We start from the raw sequence: 17,884 nt of genomic DNA on the forward strand, positions 1-17,884 counted from the left end.
TGCCAGGGACAGACAGTTTGAATGTATACTGTAAAAACAGAACAAAAATTGTATAAACTGCACTGGAATTACTTTACATGATGTTACATGATAAAGATACAGGCAGTGGTTCAGAAATAAAGGGACTCATTCCAAACAAGTTGTCATTAGAGAATATCTATGCAACTGTGACAGGAAATTAATCTTCTATACACAAAGATGATGTGACTTACCAAATGAAAGTGCTGGCAGGTCGACAGACACACAAACGAACACAAACATACACACAAAATATCTGCCCAAACTTTAAATATGTCTGCTTGTGTCTGTATATGTGTGGATGGATATGTGTGTGTGTGCGAGTGTATACCTGTCCTTTTTTCCCCCTAAGGTAAGTCTTTCCACTCCCGGGATTGGAATGACTCCTTACCCTCTCCCTTAAAACCCACATCCTTTCGTCTTTCCCTCTCCTTCCCTCTTTCCTGATGAGGCAACAGTTTGTTGCGAAAGCCAGAATTTTGTGTGTATGTTTGTGTTTGTTTGTGTGTCTGTCGACCTGCCAGCACTTTCATTTGGTAAGTCACATCATCTTTGTTTTTAGATATATTTTTCCTACGTGGAATGTTTCCCTCTATATATATATATATATATATATATATATATACAAGCTTTCGCAACAAACTGTTGCCTCATCAGGAAAGAGGGGAAGGAGAGGGAAAGACGAAAGGATGTGGGTTTTAAGGGAGAGGGTAAGGAGTCATTCCAATCCCGGGAGCGGAAAGACTTACCTTAGGGGGAAAAAAAGACGGGTATACACTTGCACACACACACATATCCCTCCGCATATACACAGACACAAGCAGACATTTGTAAAGGCAAAGAGTTTCCCTCTGTTATATATATACACTGCTGGCCACCGTAAATGCAACACCAAGAAAGACAAGAGGTAGCACAACAAGATTTATTTTGTAGATAACATGTTGACCAAGTATCAAATGATTACGTTTACAGACGTCTGTGACATGTGGTTCCTGCCAGAATCAGTAGCCAGAGTAGCCGCCATTGTTGGAGATCACCGCTGCCACACGTCTCGGCATTGAGTCAAAGAGACGTTGGATGTGTTCCTGGGGTACAGCAGCCCAAGTAGCTTCCACACGTTGCCAAAGATCATCTGGTGTGGTAGCTGGGGATGTAATCTGGGTCACTCGTTGAGCGACCATGGACCACATGTTTTCTATCGGCGAAAGATCCGGAGAGCGAGCCGGCCAGGGAAGCAATTCAATCTGGTTATTGACGAAGAACCTTTGGACAATGCGTGCCACGTGTGGTCGCGCATTCTCCTGTTGAAATATGGCTGTGGCCGAGCCCTGAAGGTAAGGAAGGACAACTGGCTCCAGCACCTCGGATACGTAGCGCCGGCTATTTAAAGTACCGGCAATGCGTACTAGAGGCGTGCGAGAGTAATATCCAATACCGCCCCATACCATAATACCCGGTGCAAGACCAGTGTGGCGGTGCATAATGCAGCTGTCCAGCATCCTCTCTCCACGGTGTCTCCACACTCGAATCCGACCATCGTGGTGCTGCAGACAGAAGCGTGCCTCGTCAGTATAGACAACGTCATTCCATTGTGCCGTCCACATCCGTCTGTCATCACACCATTGGCGACGGAGACGTCTGTGGTTCTGTGTCAATGGTAGACGAAGCAATGGACGTATTGCGGACAGACCACTCTGCTGTAAACGGCGTCGAATGGTACGCGCAGACACTGGATGATGCGTTCCAGACGCAGTTAGCTGTGCTATGGTTCGGGATGTCACTGAGCGATCTGTCACTGCCATGCGCACAATTTGCCTATCAGCACGTGCAGTGGTGCACCGAGGTGAATGCGATCGACCACGTCGGTCCGTCGTACCCTCCTGCATCCAACGGTCACATATCCACATTACAGTTGTTTGGTTTCGTCCAACACGACTAGCGATTTCTCTGTATGATAATCCACAATCTCGGTAAGCCACTATCCTTCCTCTGTCGAACTCGGATACTTGATCAAAAGATGTTCGCTGTTGTCTACGAGGCATAACCGATCGTCTTGTGAAACAACCACAAGGTAAACATACGTGCCGAACGTACACTCGTCGAAATCGCCAAGCCTTAAATGGCGCTATGAGGTGGCGCCACAGGCGCGCGTGATGTGCGTCTGCGCTGAAATTCTAATCGGTTGCATATCTCATCGCTGCAAACCCATGGTGTAAATTTCACTTGATTCGGATGCTTCCTTCAGGGTGTTGCATTTACGGTGGCCAGCAGTATATATATATATATATATATATATATATATATATATATATATATATATATATATATATATATATATATATCTCTGTGTGTGTGTGTGTGTGTGTGTGTGTGTGTGCGAGTGTATACCTGTCCTTTTTTCCCCATAAGGTAAGTCTTTCCACTCCCGGGATTGGAATGATTCCTTACCTTCTCACTTAAAACCCACATCCTTTCGTCTTTCCCTCTCCTTCCCCTCTTTCCTGATGAGGCAACAGTTTGTTGCGAAAGCTTGAATTTTGTGTGTGTGTTTGTGTTTGTTTGTGTGTCTATCGATCTGCCAGCGCTTTCGTTCGGTAAGTCACATCATCTTTGTTTTTACATATACACTCCTGGAAATGGAAAAAAGAACACATTGACACCGGTCTGTCAGACCCACCATACTTGCTCCGGACACTGCGAGAGGGCTGTACAAGCAATGATCACACGCACGGCACAGCGGACACACCAGGAACCGCGGTGTTGGCCGTCGAATGGCGCTAGCTGCGCAGCATTTGTGCACCGCCGCCGTCAGTGTCAGCCAGTTTGCCGTGGCATACGGAGCTCCATCGCAGTCTTTAACACTGATAGCATGCCACGACAGCGTGGACGTGAACCGTATGTGCAGTTGACGGACTTTGAGCGAGGGCGTATAGTGGGCATGCGGGAGGCCGGGTGGACGTACCGCCGAATTGCTCAACACGTGGGGCGTGAGGTCTCCACAGTACATCGATGTTGTCGCCAGTGGTCGGCGGAAGGTGTACGTGCCCGTCGACCTGGGACCGGACCGCAGCGACGCACGGATGCAGGCCAAGACTGTAGGATCCTACACAGTGCCGTAGGGGACCGCACCGCCACTTCCCAGCAAATTAGGGACACTGTTGCTCCTGGGGTATCGGCGAGGACCATTCGCAACCGTCTCCATGAAGCTGGGCTACGGTCCCACACACCGTTAGGCCGTCTTCCGCTCACGCCCCAACATAGTGCAGCCCGCCTCCAGTGGTGTCGCGACAGGCGTGAATGGAGGGACGAATGGAGACGTGTCGTCTTCAGCGATGAGAGTCGCTTCTGCCTTGGTGCCAATGATGGTCGTATGCGTGTTTGGCGCCGTGCAGGTGAGCGCCACAATCAGGACTGCATACGACCGAGGCACACAGGGCCAACACCCGGCATCATTGTGTGGGGAGGGATCTCCTACACTGGCCGTACACCACTGGTGATCGTCGAGGGGACACTGAATAGTGCACGGTACATCCAAACCGTCATCGAACCCATCGTTCTACCATTCCTAGACCGGCAAGGGAACTTGCTGTTCCAACAGGACAATGCACGTCCGCATGTATCCCGTGCCACCCAACGTGCTCTAGAAGGTGTAAGTCAACTACCCTGGCCAGCAAGATCTCCGGATCTGTCCCCCATTGAGCATGTTTGGGACTGGATGAAGCGTCGTCTCACGCGGTCTGTACGTCCAGCACGAACGCTGGTCCAACTGAGGCGCCAGGTGGAAATGGCATGGCAAGCTGTTCCACAGGACTACATCCAGCATCTCTACGATCGTCTCCATGGGAGAATAGCAGCCTGCATTGCTGCGAAAGGTGGATATACACTGTACTAGTGCCGACATTGTGCATGCTCTGTTGCCTGTGTCTATGTGCCTGTGGTTCTGTCAGTGTGATCATGTGATGTATCTGACCCCAGGAATGTGTCAATAAAGTTTCCCCTTCCTGGGACAATGAATTCACGGTGTTCTTATTTCAATTTCCAGGAGTGTATTTTTCCCACGTGGAATGTTTCCCTATATATATATATATATATATATATATATATATATATATATATATATATATATATATATATATATATATATATATATTTGGTAAGTCACATCATCTTTGTTTTTAGATATATTTTTCCTACGTGGAATGTTTTCCTCTATTATATATATATTTGTGTGTGTGTTTGTGTGTCTATCGACCTGTCAGCGCTTTCGTTTGGTAATTCACATCATCTTTGTTTTTTTTATATATATATAAAACAAAGATGATGTGAATTACCAAACGAAAGTGCTGACAGGTCGATAGACACACAAACACACACACAAATATATATATAATAGAGGGAAACATTCCACGTAGGAAAAATATATCTAAAAACAAAGATGATGTGACTTACCAAATGAAAGTGCTGGCAGGTCGACAGACACACAAACAAACACAAACATACACACAAAATTCAAGCTTTTGCAACAAACTGTTGCCTCATCAGGAAAGAGGGAAGGAGAGGGAAAGACGAAAGGATGTGGGTTTTAAGGGAGAGGGTAAGGAGTCATTCCAATCCCGGGAGTGGAAAGACTTACCTTAGGGGGAAAAAAGGACGGGTATACACTCGCACACACACACATATCCATCCACACATATACAGACACAAGCAGACATATTTAGAGACAAAGAGTTTGGGCAGAGATGTCAGTCGAGGCAGAAGTGCAGAGGCAAAGATGTTGTTGAATGACAGGTGAGGTGTGAGTGGCGGCAACTTGAAGTTAGCGGAGATTGAGGCCTGGTGGATAATGGGAAGAGAGGATATATTGAAGAGCAAGTTCCCATCTCCGGAGTTCGGATAGGTAGGTGTTAGTGGGAAGTATCCAGATAACCCGGACGGTGTAACACTGTGCCAAGATGTGCTGGCTGTGCACCAAGGCATGTTTAGCCACAGGGTGATCCTCATTACCAACAAACACTGTCTGCCTGTGTCCATTCATGCGAATGGACAGTTTGTTGCTGGTCATTCCCACATAGAATGCGTCACAGTGTAGGCAGGTCAGTTGGTAGATCACGTGGGTGCTTTCACACGTGGCTCTGCCTTTGATCGTGTACACCTTCCGGGTTACAGGACTGGAGTAGGTGGTGGTGGGAGGGTGCATGGGACAGGTTTTACACCGGGGGCGGTTACAAGGGTAGGAGCCAGAGGGTAGGGAAGGTGGTTTGGGGATTTCATAGGGATGAACTAAGAGGTTACGAAGGTTAGGTGGATGGCGGAAAGACACTCTTAGTGGAGTGGGGAGGATTTCATGAAGGATGGATCTCATTTCAGGGCAGGATTTGAGGAAGTCGTATCCCTGCTGGAGAGCCACATTCAGAATCTGATCCAGTCCCGGAAAGTATCCTATAATGGTCTTTAAATATGTCTGCTTGTGTCTGTATATGTGTGGATGGATATGTGCGTGTGTGCGAGTGTATACCTGTCCTTTTTCCCCCCTAAGGTAAGTCTTTCCGCTTCCGGGATTGGAATGACTCCTTACCCTCTCCCTTAAAACCCACATCCTTTCGTCTTTCCCTCTCCTTCCCCTCTTTCCTGATGAGGCAACAGTTTGTTGCGAAAGCTTGAATTTTGTGTGTGTGTTTGTGTTTGTTTGTGTGTCTATCGACCTGCCAGCGCTTTCATTCGGTAAGTCACATCATCTTTGTTTTATATATATGCACTACTCTTCATTACAGGGGTGTTGTGTTGGAGTAGTATTGGCCTGCTAATCTATCTGCTGTACATGGTGGCCTTTACATGTGGGACAAGTGAATACAAGTTGGTAGGGATAGAGGAGGGAATGGACAGAGCAAAGGGAAGGAGGGAAAGGACAAAGAGAGGGGGAGGTGGAAATGGAGAGAGAGAGAGAGAGAGAGAGAGAGAGAGAGAGAGCATGCATGGACACTTAGAGGGAGGAAGGGGTGAACACAGAGGGGGAGAGGAGGAGGTGTATTTAATATGTGTTGAACACATACACAGGCGAAGACGTGGAGAAAAAGCCTTGTAAATAATAAAATGTAGTTGTTGTTCCTCTATGTCAATGCAATGTTGGTGCATGTAATGATTTTTCTAATCTACTGATGGATTGCATTTTTTTTACAATTTGATCCTTGTATGCATTTTTTCTTACTGTTTTTTTAGATATAGGACTAGTATGCAAAGCATGATGAAGTTTAGGCAAGAAGATGATGAACCATGTGTCAATATATATAAAAAAAAAGTTAAATAGAAGGCAACAAAGACATACATGAAATCATTTGCAGTAGCAGCCTTATCTAAAAGAATATTTGTATCTGATGATCTGCATCAATCCTGAATCAGTTTTTCAAATGACACTATACATGGCACCCACTGTGACAAGACTTTACAAAGAGATGGAGCATTTAAATATAATAGTAGAACTGATCCTGTGAGAATAGAATCTGTGAAATTATATTGAACTACAAGGAAAATTTGACCAAGGAAACTGTAAAATTGCATGGAGACAAAGTGGTTGGCCAGTATATACATTTTGGTCTTCAACTTATCCTCGTATTCTGCCATCCATTTTGACACATCCTCTATTTGCTCATACAATGCGAGCTTCACAAACAGTGTTTACATTTTCAGTGGAAACTTTTTTCTTCACTTGTAGATTTTTTTCTTGTGTCTAGAATTTAATTATTTACACAATTATTCACTGCATAATACTTGTTATTTGTTATGTTTATCTTTCTCACTCTTTCATTTTGTCCTCTCTCTGGTTACCCCTCCTTTCCAACTTTCTCGTATTTCTAAATGCACTATTTATTCCATTTTTCATCTCACCCGTGCTGGAGCTAATCAGCTAATAACACGCATATCGTTAGCAGATTAGCTCCAGTTCTGGCACTATGTCTGTACTTGTTGCTTGGCTTCTTTATACCAATTTTTATGGGCACTATACACCACGTGCCCACAGCAATATGCTGCACACATCTTGTTGTCGACACTCACAAATAATGCTGCAGTTGTAACCTTCTGAAGAAGGATGCCGAGTGCCTCAAACTGGCTAAGGAAATTAAATTTCTTTTATGCAAATGGTTGCTGATTATTTCAATATATTCTGATTGGTTTTAGAATTTCTGGATCCAGATTTCCAGTAATCCTGATTACCCACGGTCCCACCTAGTCTCGATAAATGAGGTCCCATTGTTACTACTGTTTTGGTTAAATAGATGTTATTGATAAGTTCTCAAAATTTTGTCACTCAGCGGTACATACTGACAGGCTGTTCTCTCTACTTGCAATTTTGCTGAAATTATACCAACATTTCTGTACAGCACTATGTGACTGACTGGAACTGCTATTGTTGACACTAGGAAATGGGAATGCTGTTGCAGGCCAGCATGCTGGCAGGCTTCACTGGCAGTGAGGCGATTGTACAGCGCGCCAACAACAATCTGATTGAGCTAGGCAAGCGGCTGCTGACGAGTGCCGAGCTCGGTGACACAGACGAGGTGCGGCTGCTCATGAGCCGTGGCGCGCCCTTCGCCACCGATTGGGTGAGTCTCTCGTGTTGTGTACTGGCTGTATGGGTGGGACAGGGAATGAGAGAGTGCTTGAGGTAATTGGGCTGAATGTGTACCCGCGTGGCTTGACTGGCTCAGTGTAAGTGCATCAAATATATGAGGAGTGACCAATGTCAACACAGTCTGAAATGTAGCGGAGTGGAGCCTTTCCACTTACTCATGTATTACTCTTAGAGTGAATAAATATTAGCTTTCATCCTGTTGTAATTTACCTTTGAACAGTTACCCAGTAAATATCAAAATTAATTCACATTTCGCTGATTCATAGTCTGTTCTTGCAAGGAGAGGTCTTCACCGGTGGGATCAGCTTTTTTAGAACCGTCTACATGGTGATGTAGGTTAAGATCCCAGCTCTCACACCCTGTATTGAATTGAAATTAATAGATAATATTAAGTAAAATAACACGAAAAAAGATTTCAAGCAGAAAAAGAATGATAGGAAGAAAAATGGGAGTGAATGAAGAAGTTGATAAGGTGATTAAAATGATGTGACAAAGGAGTAGAAATAAAAAATTATGTTTAAACAAATTAATTGAATAAAAATAATGATCTGTACTTAGCCTATCCATTACACCACACAATCAGTCAATATGATTCTACTTTTTAATGTTGTTGAGTGTCACGTAAACTTCCAGCCTTTTTTTTTTTTTTTTTTTTTTTTTTTTTTTTTTTTTTTTTTTTTGCGATACTGAGGTCTTACCAGGATGAATGGCTGCAAAGCGTTATGGCTGGTGGGATCTCAACCTACATCACTAGATAGATGGTTACAAAAAGTCGATCCCACTGCTAGGGATCCCTCCTTGTTAGTTTTGCTGGGAAGTACTTATTTTAGAGAAGAACACATTTAAAACTTCTTAGTACCATGTGCTCTAAAAATTTTGATTCTGCTAATAAACTTTTGTTGGCCTTTACTGATTTAAAGTACTAAGTTTTATGACTGCAATATTTTGAAAGTAATTTTAGTTTAAGGAAGTACAATAAAGATCACTATTTGAGTTCCACACTAAAGAAGTGAGACCTGATTTAACAATATTTAGAAAGGCATGCACATTACTGAGACCCACAAAGAAATGTATGTTAATTATGTTATGCTACTGTCTAAATTCATGACCATAAACTGTATGAAATCAGCCTATTTAAATATTTGTTTGAAATATTGGTGTAAGCATTCTCCGGCTTAGACAATGTACAAAATCATGAAATTAGGCATTGTGGGAAGTGTATATATATTGTCAACAGTAGACAGTAGTGCTCTGTGTGCAATTGCCATGAACTGATTTGGAGTGTGCATAGCTCTTGCTACCACTGGACTGGAAGTTGTTAAGGCTTGAAATAAGCCTTTGTGATGTCTATAGTCTGAACGAACTGTATGGCAACAAATTGATATTTTGAATCATCTATAACTGTTTTAGTCTGCTAGGTTTCAAGCAGTCTTCCACCAGTGTGCTCAGTATTCAATTAATCCCCATAAAAGGCAAAGATCAGTGAACATGGAGTTTATTATTTATGAAGACCTTTATTGTGAACTGAGAAGTATATAGAAATGATGAAAGTCCATTAGTAAGTCATAACATTATGTCTCTTACTCCAAATATTTAAGATTTATTGCCTTAGAAGTTTCTCTGGCTAGGTACTTAAAATTTTATAGCATGAGATAATTATTTTTCAGCTAACAAACAAAACCAAATGAGAACCAATTACTCCTTGCAGATAGATAGTGGAGGATGTATAACGACACCAAAAAAATGAAAAAAAGGTCACCCTAACTTTAAAATATATGCTATTTTTATGGTCTTGATGGAAACATACTCTCACACAGACTCCCAAATACACAGCTTCATTGTTGTAACTGACTGATTCGAATGATGGCAGTTCAGATCCCTGTTTGGTTGGCCAAATTGATATTTTCTTTCATTTACATAAATCAGTTTTGGCAAATGCTGTAATGGTTGTTTTGAAAAGGGCATGGCCTATTTTCTTCTCTAATGTGAAGATACTGCCGTTAATGACTTCATCACCATCTATACATAAAGCCAAAGTTCTATATGTTTTTCCAGTGGGTGTGAGAGTGCGCACTCATGTTTTGTTTGTTACTTTCATCCTGGAATTTCTGTTGTCATAATAAAATGTGATTATATTTGATTTTGATTGCTAACACACATTTTTGTTGAAAAACTTTAATGTTTTAAGAATGAATGTTCAGGAGCTGAAAACAGAGAATGATGTAAAGTTGACATGAACAGATGTGGTAGATGAAAGTGTTTGCCCAATGTAATATGCATTATGTGCCTCCATAGTTTTTTGTATTTCTCTTTTCTCTCTTTAAGAAATTTTGTAGTCAGCAAGACAGTGAAGGACAAGAAAACTTAAGACACTGAAAAAGTTATTCAGAGTCTTAAATCATCATAAAAAGATGTTTTGAAAGCATTGAAATAATAATTATTACAGTGACTTTATCATCCAAGAACCTTTATTTAAGGAAAAAAGAAAGAAGAACTTTAGACTTATACCGTGTGTGTGTGTGTGTGTGTGTGTGTGTGTGTGTGTGTGTGTGTGTGTGTGTAAGTCTTAGATAGTGATTATACTCTACTGGAATGAATCACAACATCTTGGCAGACACCTTTTCCATCTACACATGAAAGATAGTATACTGCATAGTTATTTTATGTGTACTTGGGCATGAATCCATTGTGCAAATCTGTTATTAATGTAGTTAACATGCCTACTTTGTTGTTCTGCTCCAATATTTGTTAGAAACAATTAGGCATATTTTCAGCTGGGGACAAGCCCACTACACGCAGCAGCAGCCAATGGCCACCTGGAGACATGCGAATTGCTGTTGCGAGCAGGAATATCACGGGATGCGCGGACCAAGGTCGACCGAACCCCTCTGCACGTAGCAGCCCAGGAGGGCCATGCAGACATTGTTGAACTGCTCCTGGACACGGGCGCTGACGTTGATGCCAAAGACATGGTATGACATCCAGTTCCTTTCACTGTCCCAGTATGAAATGACTGTGTGGAGTCAGAGAGGAGTCAAGTGTTTTTTTGTCATCAGTTTTCTGATTGGTTTGATGCGGTTTGCCATGAATTCTTCTCTTGTACCAATCTTTTCAACTCTCTGTGGCACCCTTGTTTTAGATGTGTTTTGGTCTCTGTCTACCCTTGCAGTCTTTTGCCTCGTACAGCTCCCATGCCCTATCATCCTGTCCCTTCTTCTTATCAGAATTTTCCGTATGTTCCTTTCTTTGCCGATTCCATGGAGAATGTCTTCATTCCTTATCTTATTTGTCTGCCTGATTTACAACATTGTCCTATAGCACATCTCAAATGCTACAATTGTCTTCTACATCGGTTTTCCTACAGTCCGTGACTCACTACCATATAGTGCTGTGATCCAAACATGTATTCTCAGAAATTTGTTCCCCAAATTAAGGTTGATGTTTGTAAACCTTTCTTTTAGTTCTGTCATTGCTTCTTTGATGTATAGATTAATCAGTAGTGTAGTCTTACACCCTTTTTAATCCAAGTGCTTTGTTCTCAGTCATCCATTCTTATTCTTCCCTCAAAGTTCTTGGGAAATAGGATTAAACCATAGGGAAAGACAGGTAATCCCTTCTTTCCATATAGCTTAATCACATTTTTCTAAGAAAATTGAACATCTTGCACCATTTTAAACTGTCAAACTTTTTTTCCATATTGACAGATCCCATGAACATTAGGGATGTATTTAATAATAATATTCTGTCTTTTGTCACAATATTTTTATTTTCTGATTGCTGCCCAATCAATTTCTGAGCTACTACTTCCACTTCAAGGACTGTATAGATATATAGTGCATTACATTTGCTTCAGTTTTTCATTTAATAGTAACAGGATGACACAGTTGTTAAATTTAACAAGATAGCTGTCTCATATGGGATTAATGACAGAAATAACAGAGAAATGAGAGGAATAAAGATCAAGGTAGTTGATGGAGGTAAGAGGGTGTATTTATGCGTGAGGCAGGGACAAGGAAATTGTGTTCATTGCTTCTTGTGAGGCTGTTGTGCTAAGAGACAGTCATTACTGAAAACAGGAATTGATTTGTTGTATTCACTATCTGTACATTCATTCACAATGTCAGTGGGTTGGAAAATCTGTTTTCTGCATATTTCTAGTGCCTACATTGTACTAAATTTTGTGCCTGAAAGTTTTCTGTGGCAGTTTGTGAGATCTTTATTGATATCTGAAAGCCAGTTTTGGTGTCATAAAGGTGAGCTACCATTGCAGATTTATGAGGTACATTTAAAGATAGAGCTGAGATGTGTTCATTATATCATGTGAAAATGATTTACCTGTAGTATCTGTGTAAAAACTGGGACAGTCTCTACATGTGATCCTGTAAACAGCTGGTTGCTTATGTTTGTCAAGCTCGTTGTAACTGCGAGGAAGGACATGCTTTATTTTATTATTTTTATAATAGCTTAATTTAATACCATACCTTTTGAATGGATCAGCAGTTTTATAATGGAACAATAATGTAACCTTTCCATTAAAACATCAAATTTATTTTGTGTTGTCAGTACCGTAGTAAGCAGCATTGTCTGCAGTGCTACATTTTTTACTCCTTTTTTGTTTTATGAGATTTGCTCCTGCTGGCAAGCAAGCAGACTTGTTTGGCTTCGGTTTGATCTTTTGTTTATTTCTGTTTAGGTACTCTAGTGAGAAATTATTGACTCTGAATGTCCATAGTTGATGAATTATTGGTTTCACTGACATAACATGTTATTACAATCATTTACAGACACACCAGCTGTTTCTTACAAGTTCTGCAAAATATGCATATGTGTGTGGAGGTCGTTGACTACGTAGGCCCCACCAAAACTATTTTCCCATCCCGTACTGCACTGGTACGGGCAAAGTTGTTTTGTACGCACTCTACTAAAGTCTGGGCAGTCTTTTTCTATGCCTCCAGTGTTTATTGGAGGTGTTAATCTCTGTGTTCTGTGACGTGTGGTGAGCGAAGATATATGTGTGATGTGGTTACTTCAGAAGCCCACAATGAGGAGGTAGTACAGTTGCTCATCTGTTAATAACGTCCACCATTTAGTGATTTGCTTTGTGCTGACCCATTCATCCCCTGTTACTATTTGCAATAGTTGATATGATCTCTGTCACTAATACATTGTTACCAACAACAGTTGACTCTGGCAACAGAGATTTTTATTGTATCAAGGTACTCAAAGTACACCTAGATGAGGTGCCAAGTGGAAAGTTGTAAATTATATTCTAACAAATATGTAGAAATAAGTTTGAAATTAGTACTATGACCCATAAATTCAGTCATGAATTTGCTTTGTATGAGAGGGAAGGGAAAGGTCAGGAGACTGTAACTGTTATGTAGATGCAAATCATGTAGCATACACAACCACACTTAATGGTTTATTTTCAAACCACGCAACACAAGCCTTACAACTTTGATATAATGCATCACACATGAGATTTCTATTTAGTATGTATCTTCAACTATGGTAATTTGGTATTTTCATATGGACAAAATGTCACATCTACCAAAAATTAATTTCAGTATATTTTCATTTTAGTGGGTGATGTGAAATATGAAATAACTTTGCTATAAATTGTTGTTTCATAATATTTCTGAAGAAAGCTTATATTATGTACTCAAGGGTAAAGTGCTGTGTCAAAGTAGCCACCTGATGAACATTGTTGTTTCTGATAAGTAAATCAAGCGTGTAACAGCAAGATGAAACTTAATTAGGTGTTATGTATGTTTATACAGCAATATGGCACATGAACATGGAAAAGTTGAAAATTTGTTTGTTCACAAATTTACAACATTCTGGTTTGAATTTTTGTTAAGTTTTGCAATAACACATTTTGGTGATATCATCATTTGTGCAGCTGAGAATGACACCTCTGCACTGGGCAGTGGAGAGGGAGCATGTAGAGTGTGTTCGACTGTTGCTGCAGCACGGAGCCAACCCCCACTACGTCAGCAAGTTCGACAAGACGGCGTTCACGATGGCACTCGAGGCCAACCGGCACGACATTCTTGAGATGCTCGAGGTTAGTCCACTGGCTGTGCATCTTGGCGACAACTGAAGTCTCTGACAGAAATAGTGCAACCAAAACAGAAGAAACCAAATTTCTATTTCTAGAGTAATCCAGCCACCTTCTCCCTATTATAAACATTGAATTTTGTTTCTTTTGACTACAGTAAACATTTGCCAGGGTGCTGAAATTTAGCATGCATTTTTCTAACAGTTGCAGTCCACTTTTCCTTCCTGTAAATAAATTGTTCACACCCCTAAACATGGTATTCAGAAATTTTAGAACTTGTAGAGGTGAGTGAATTTTGAATAGGAACCTATGTTCCGAAACGTCATATGGCGACACTACGGAGTCTCGAAGTTGTAGGCACCGGCACCTGTATAGGTATGTGAGTCTGTGATGATGATGTGTCAAACTTTCTAGGATGGTGGAGAGAAATAGGTGTACCAGAAACATTTGAGTCAAAAGTTATAAGGGAAAACTGTTCTGATATCTCTGACTGTGGTATACACGTACTGATACTGTTTCTGCTAAGATGGTAGGGTAGCCAACTTCCAGAGTCTGAGAGAGGAACTATGAGCATTTGTTCACCTTTGCTACTGTGAACCACATCTCATCTACTTAACAAGTGCACATAGTTTGTAAGGTATGTATGTATTTTGGAGTCCGTGTTTACTAGACATATTTTCTTGTTTTGTTCCATACTACCACTTAAAGTTGTCTACCTTACAATCTTAGCAACAACAGTATCTGTACATGTTGGCCACTGGCAGAGGTATCAAAATGATTTATGCTTATAACTTTCGACTGGTTCATTTCCGGTATAGGGACCCTTACTTCAGATTGATATATTTATCCATCTCCCTCATCCTAGAAAGTTTTTAACATCATCATGGAATCGTTCTGTATATACTTACATTTATAGGCATTGGTGCCTATAACTTTGATGCTCTGTAGTGTCGATGGATGACATTTCTGGACATGGGTTCCACTTCAAAATGTTGTGTACTCACTCCTTGCATGTGGTATGACTTCATGTCACAGCTGCTAGTGATTCAGGGAACTCTGACGGAAGAATGATACATCATGGACATCCTGCACCCCATGTGTTACTGCTCCTGTGACAATATCATGATATCATTTTTCAAAAGGAGGATGCTCATCCATACATAGCTTATGTGTCTGTGAATTGCCTGTGTGATACAGAGGTGCTTTCATGGCCAGTAAAATCCCCATATTTGATCTTGATAAATAAGAGTTAAGGGACACGAAAGGGAAGCAGTGGTTGAGAAGGGAGTGAGACAGGGTTTTAGCCCATCCCCAATATTGTTCAATTTGTATGTTGGGCAAGGAGTAAAGGAAACAGAAAAAATTTGTAATAGGAATTAAAATCCACAGAGAAGAAATAAAAACTCAGAGGTCTGGCTTTGATATTGTAATTCTGTCATAGACAGCAAAGGACCTGGAAGAACAGCTGAACGGAATGGACAGTGTCTTGAAAGGAGGATATAAGATGAACATCAACAAAAGCAAAATGAGGATAATGAAATGTATTTGAATTAAATCAGGTGATGCTGAGGGAATTAGTTTAGAAATGAGACACTTAAAGTAATAAATGAGTTATGCTACTTGGGAATCAAAATAACTGATGATGGTCAAAGTAGGGAGGATATAAAATGTAGACTAGCTATGGCAAGGCAAGTGTTTCTGAAGAAGAGAAATTTGTTAAAATTGAGTATAGATTAAAGTGTCAGGAGGTCTTTTTTGAAAGTATTTGTGTGGAGTGTAGCCATGTATGGAAGTGAGACATGGACAGTAACTAGTTTGGACTAGAAGAGAATAGAAGCTATCGAAATGTGGTGCTACAGAAGAATGCTGAAGATTAGATGGGTAGATCACGTAACTAATGAGATTGGGGAGAAGAGGAATTTGTGGCACAACTTGACTAGAAGAAGGGATTGATCGGTAGGACACATTCTCAGACTCCAAGGGATCACCAATTTAGTATCATGGAGGGTGGAGGGTAAAAATCATTGAGGGAGACCAAGAGATAAATACTCTAAGCAGATTCAGAAGGATATAGGTTGCAGTAGTTATTCGGAGATGAAGTGGCTCATCCAGGATAGAGTAGCATGGAGAGGCACATCAAATCGACTGAAGATCGCAACAACAACAACAAAGGAACACGTGTGCTGTGAGCTCAAACGTCATAGTGCCAGTATTCAGGATATCGATGACCAGTTACAACACTTGTAGGCTAGCTTGCTTCAGGAGAGGTTACAGTGGCTTTATGACACCTTCCCCAACTGAGTCAGTGCATACATCCAGGCCACAGCAGTATGCAACATCCCTCTGTTGAATGGGCTCATACTGCCAAGTTCTTTGTAAATGTTACTCGATTTTGCATTCACTGTAATAACATTACATACCCTCTCAGCCTGAGAAGTTTCATCTTGTTTCTTCCTCCTGTTCTGGGTGCATCCGTTTTTTAGTTAAGTTACTTATTCAGTTTCATGTTCCATGAATCATTTGCATGATAAAACGTAATGATGTGGAACGAGTCAGTTTACATTCACATCACAAATTAATTTGTAAATGTAGATACATGCTGAATGTTTATAAGTTTCCTCTTTTTTTTTAATATACAGATTTGGGCTGATAATTGCTATCCAGTACAGTAATCACTTGCCAGATAATATTATTGCAACCTCAGGCTTCTTACAGATGATGCACCTATCTAGAAGGAAATTCTGTGTGCAAAAAATGGCAGAAATATCCATTTAGATCTTGTCAAAGTATGAGCCTGGTGCAAATACTGGTGACTAGCTCCTCATGTAGAAAAGTGGGAAGTTGCATACAGGAACAACTACTCAAAGCCAGATTCAGTATTGTCATACAAATTTTGGAGAGTAGTGATGTGTAGAGGTATCTGCTGGGGCAACCATACATCATACAATTAATTGGTAGGATACTGGGAAACCACAGTTTATCAACAAGAAAGTTTGGATACAAAATTCTTGTATGTATTGTACCAAAACACTGCTCAAGTGGCAGGACGTGCATTCTGGTTGGGCTAGCAGTGGACATTGACCTTATACAAATTAGGTCAGTGTGAACAGTCACAGGTTTTTTGACAGAGTGAACATGTAACATAAATGATAAAAAATCTTCACTGGCAGACACTTGAAGAAAGATGCTGTACATCTCGACAGAAGCTGTTTAGAAAGTTTTGAGAACTGTCTTTCACAGCTCAAACTAGAAATAATCTAATGTCCCCTGTGTGTCTATCATATAGTGATGATACACTTAAAATCAGGCAAAATACATCTCCTACAGAGGTGTGTGAATAGTAAATCTTCCCACTTCCCATCTGTGAATGAAATGAGTAGAAGAAAAAGTACCTCCTGCCAAGTGCTTCACAGCGATTTATGGAGTCTAGATGTAAATTATGTGGTCTGGGCAGTTAGATCTCGAAATGTAGTCTGCCAGCCACTGACTATAACTCTCCCAGCTTTTTCTCAGGAGTGGGCTCAATCCCAGCAGAGCTCTTAAAACTTCTCATATTGAGAATGCCAAGGCATGTATGGGAGGTGGCATTAGAGTAGTGAGAGCTACAGATTGTATCACAATATAAAATACAGTCCAAAAATTTGTATTTCACTTCTACAACCTATCTGCAACATATTATAAACATCAAATAAATTGTAGCAAATAATTATCTCATGGTCTTCAAGTAAATAATGGGGTGATTGTGATTGTTCGCTGCAGAAAGTTAATTAAGATATTTGTACATGTGCGATCTTTTTCATGCATCCCACCAAATAATTAAGACTGTTTCAAATGAATTTTGGCACTATATTTTCTCCTTTCAAAGCGACAGCTCACAGTATACACTGAGGTGAAAAAGTCGTGCGATATCTCCTAATATCGTGCTCAACCCCCTTTTGCCTGGTGGAGTGCAGCATCTCAACGTGCCATGATCTCAACAAGTTGCTGGAAGTCCCCTGTAGAAATATTGAGCCATGCTGCCTCTATAGCCATTCATAATTGTGAAAATGTTGCTGGTGCAGGATGTTGTGCACGGACTCACCTCACAGTTGTATCCCATAAATGTTTGATGGGATTGACGTTGGGCAATCTGCGTAGCCAAATCATTCACTCAAACTGTCCAGAATGTTCTTCAAACC

The 17,884-nt window shown here is 40.9% G+C and overlaps 1 protein-coding gene across 2 annotated transcripts in view; it reads left to right on the forward strand.

Moving 5' to 3' along the window:
- Positions 1-17,884, forward strand: part of LOC126215257 (GA-binding protein subunit beta-1-like) — a 101,328-nt gene that overhangs the window by 38,441 nt on the left and 45,003 nt on the right. The window contains exons 3-5 of one of the 2 annotated variants that reach the window (XM_049941935.1): positions 7,434-7,616; positions 10,420-10,617; positions 13,548-13,712. In XM_049941935.1, the coding sequence (XP_049797892.1) occupies positions 7,434-7,616; positions 10,420-10,617; positions 13,548-13,712 (546 nt within the window). The remainder of the gene's footprint in view (positions 1-7,433; positions 7,617-10,419; positions 10,618-13,547; positions 13,713-17,884) is intronic. The other variant, XM_049941936.1, reaches the window with a different exon arrangement.

Source organism: Schistocerca nitens, chromosome 12, assembly GCF_023898315.1.
Source record: "Schistocerca nitens isolate TAMUIC-IGC-003100 chromosome 12, iqSchNite1.1, whole genome shotgun sequence".
NCBI lineage: Eukaryota > Metazoa > Arthropoda > Insecta > Orthoptera > Acrididae > Schistocerca > Schistocerca nitens.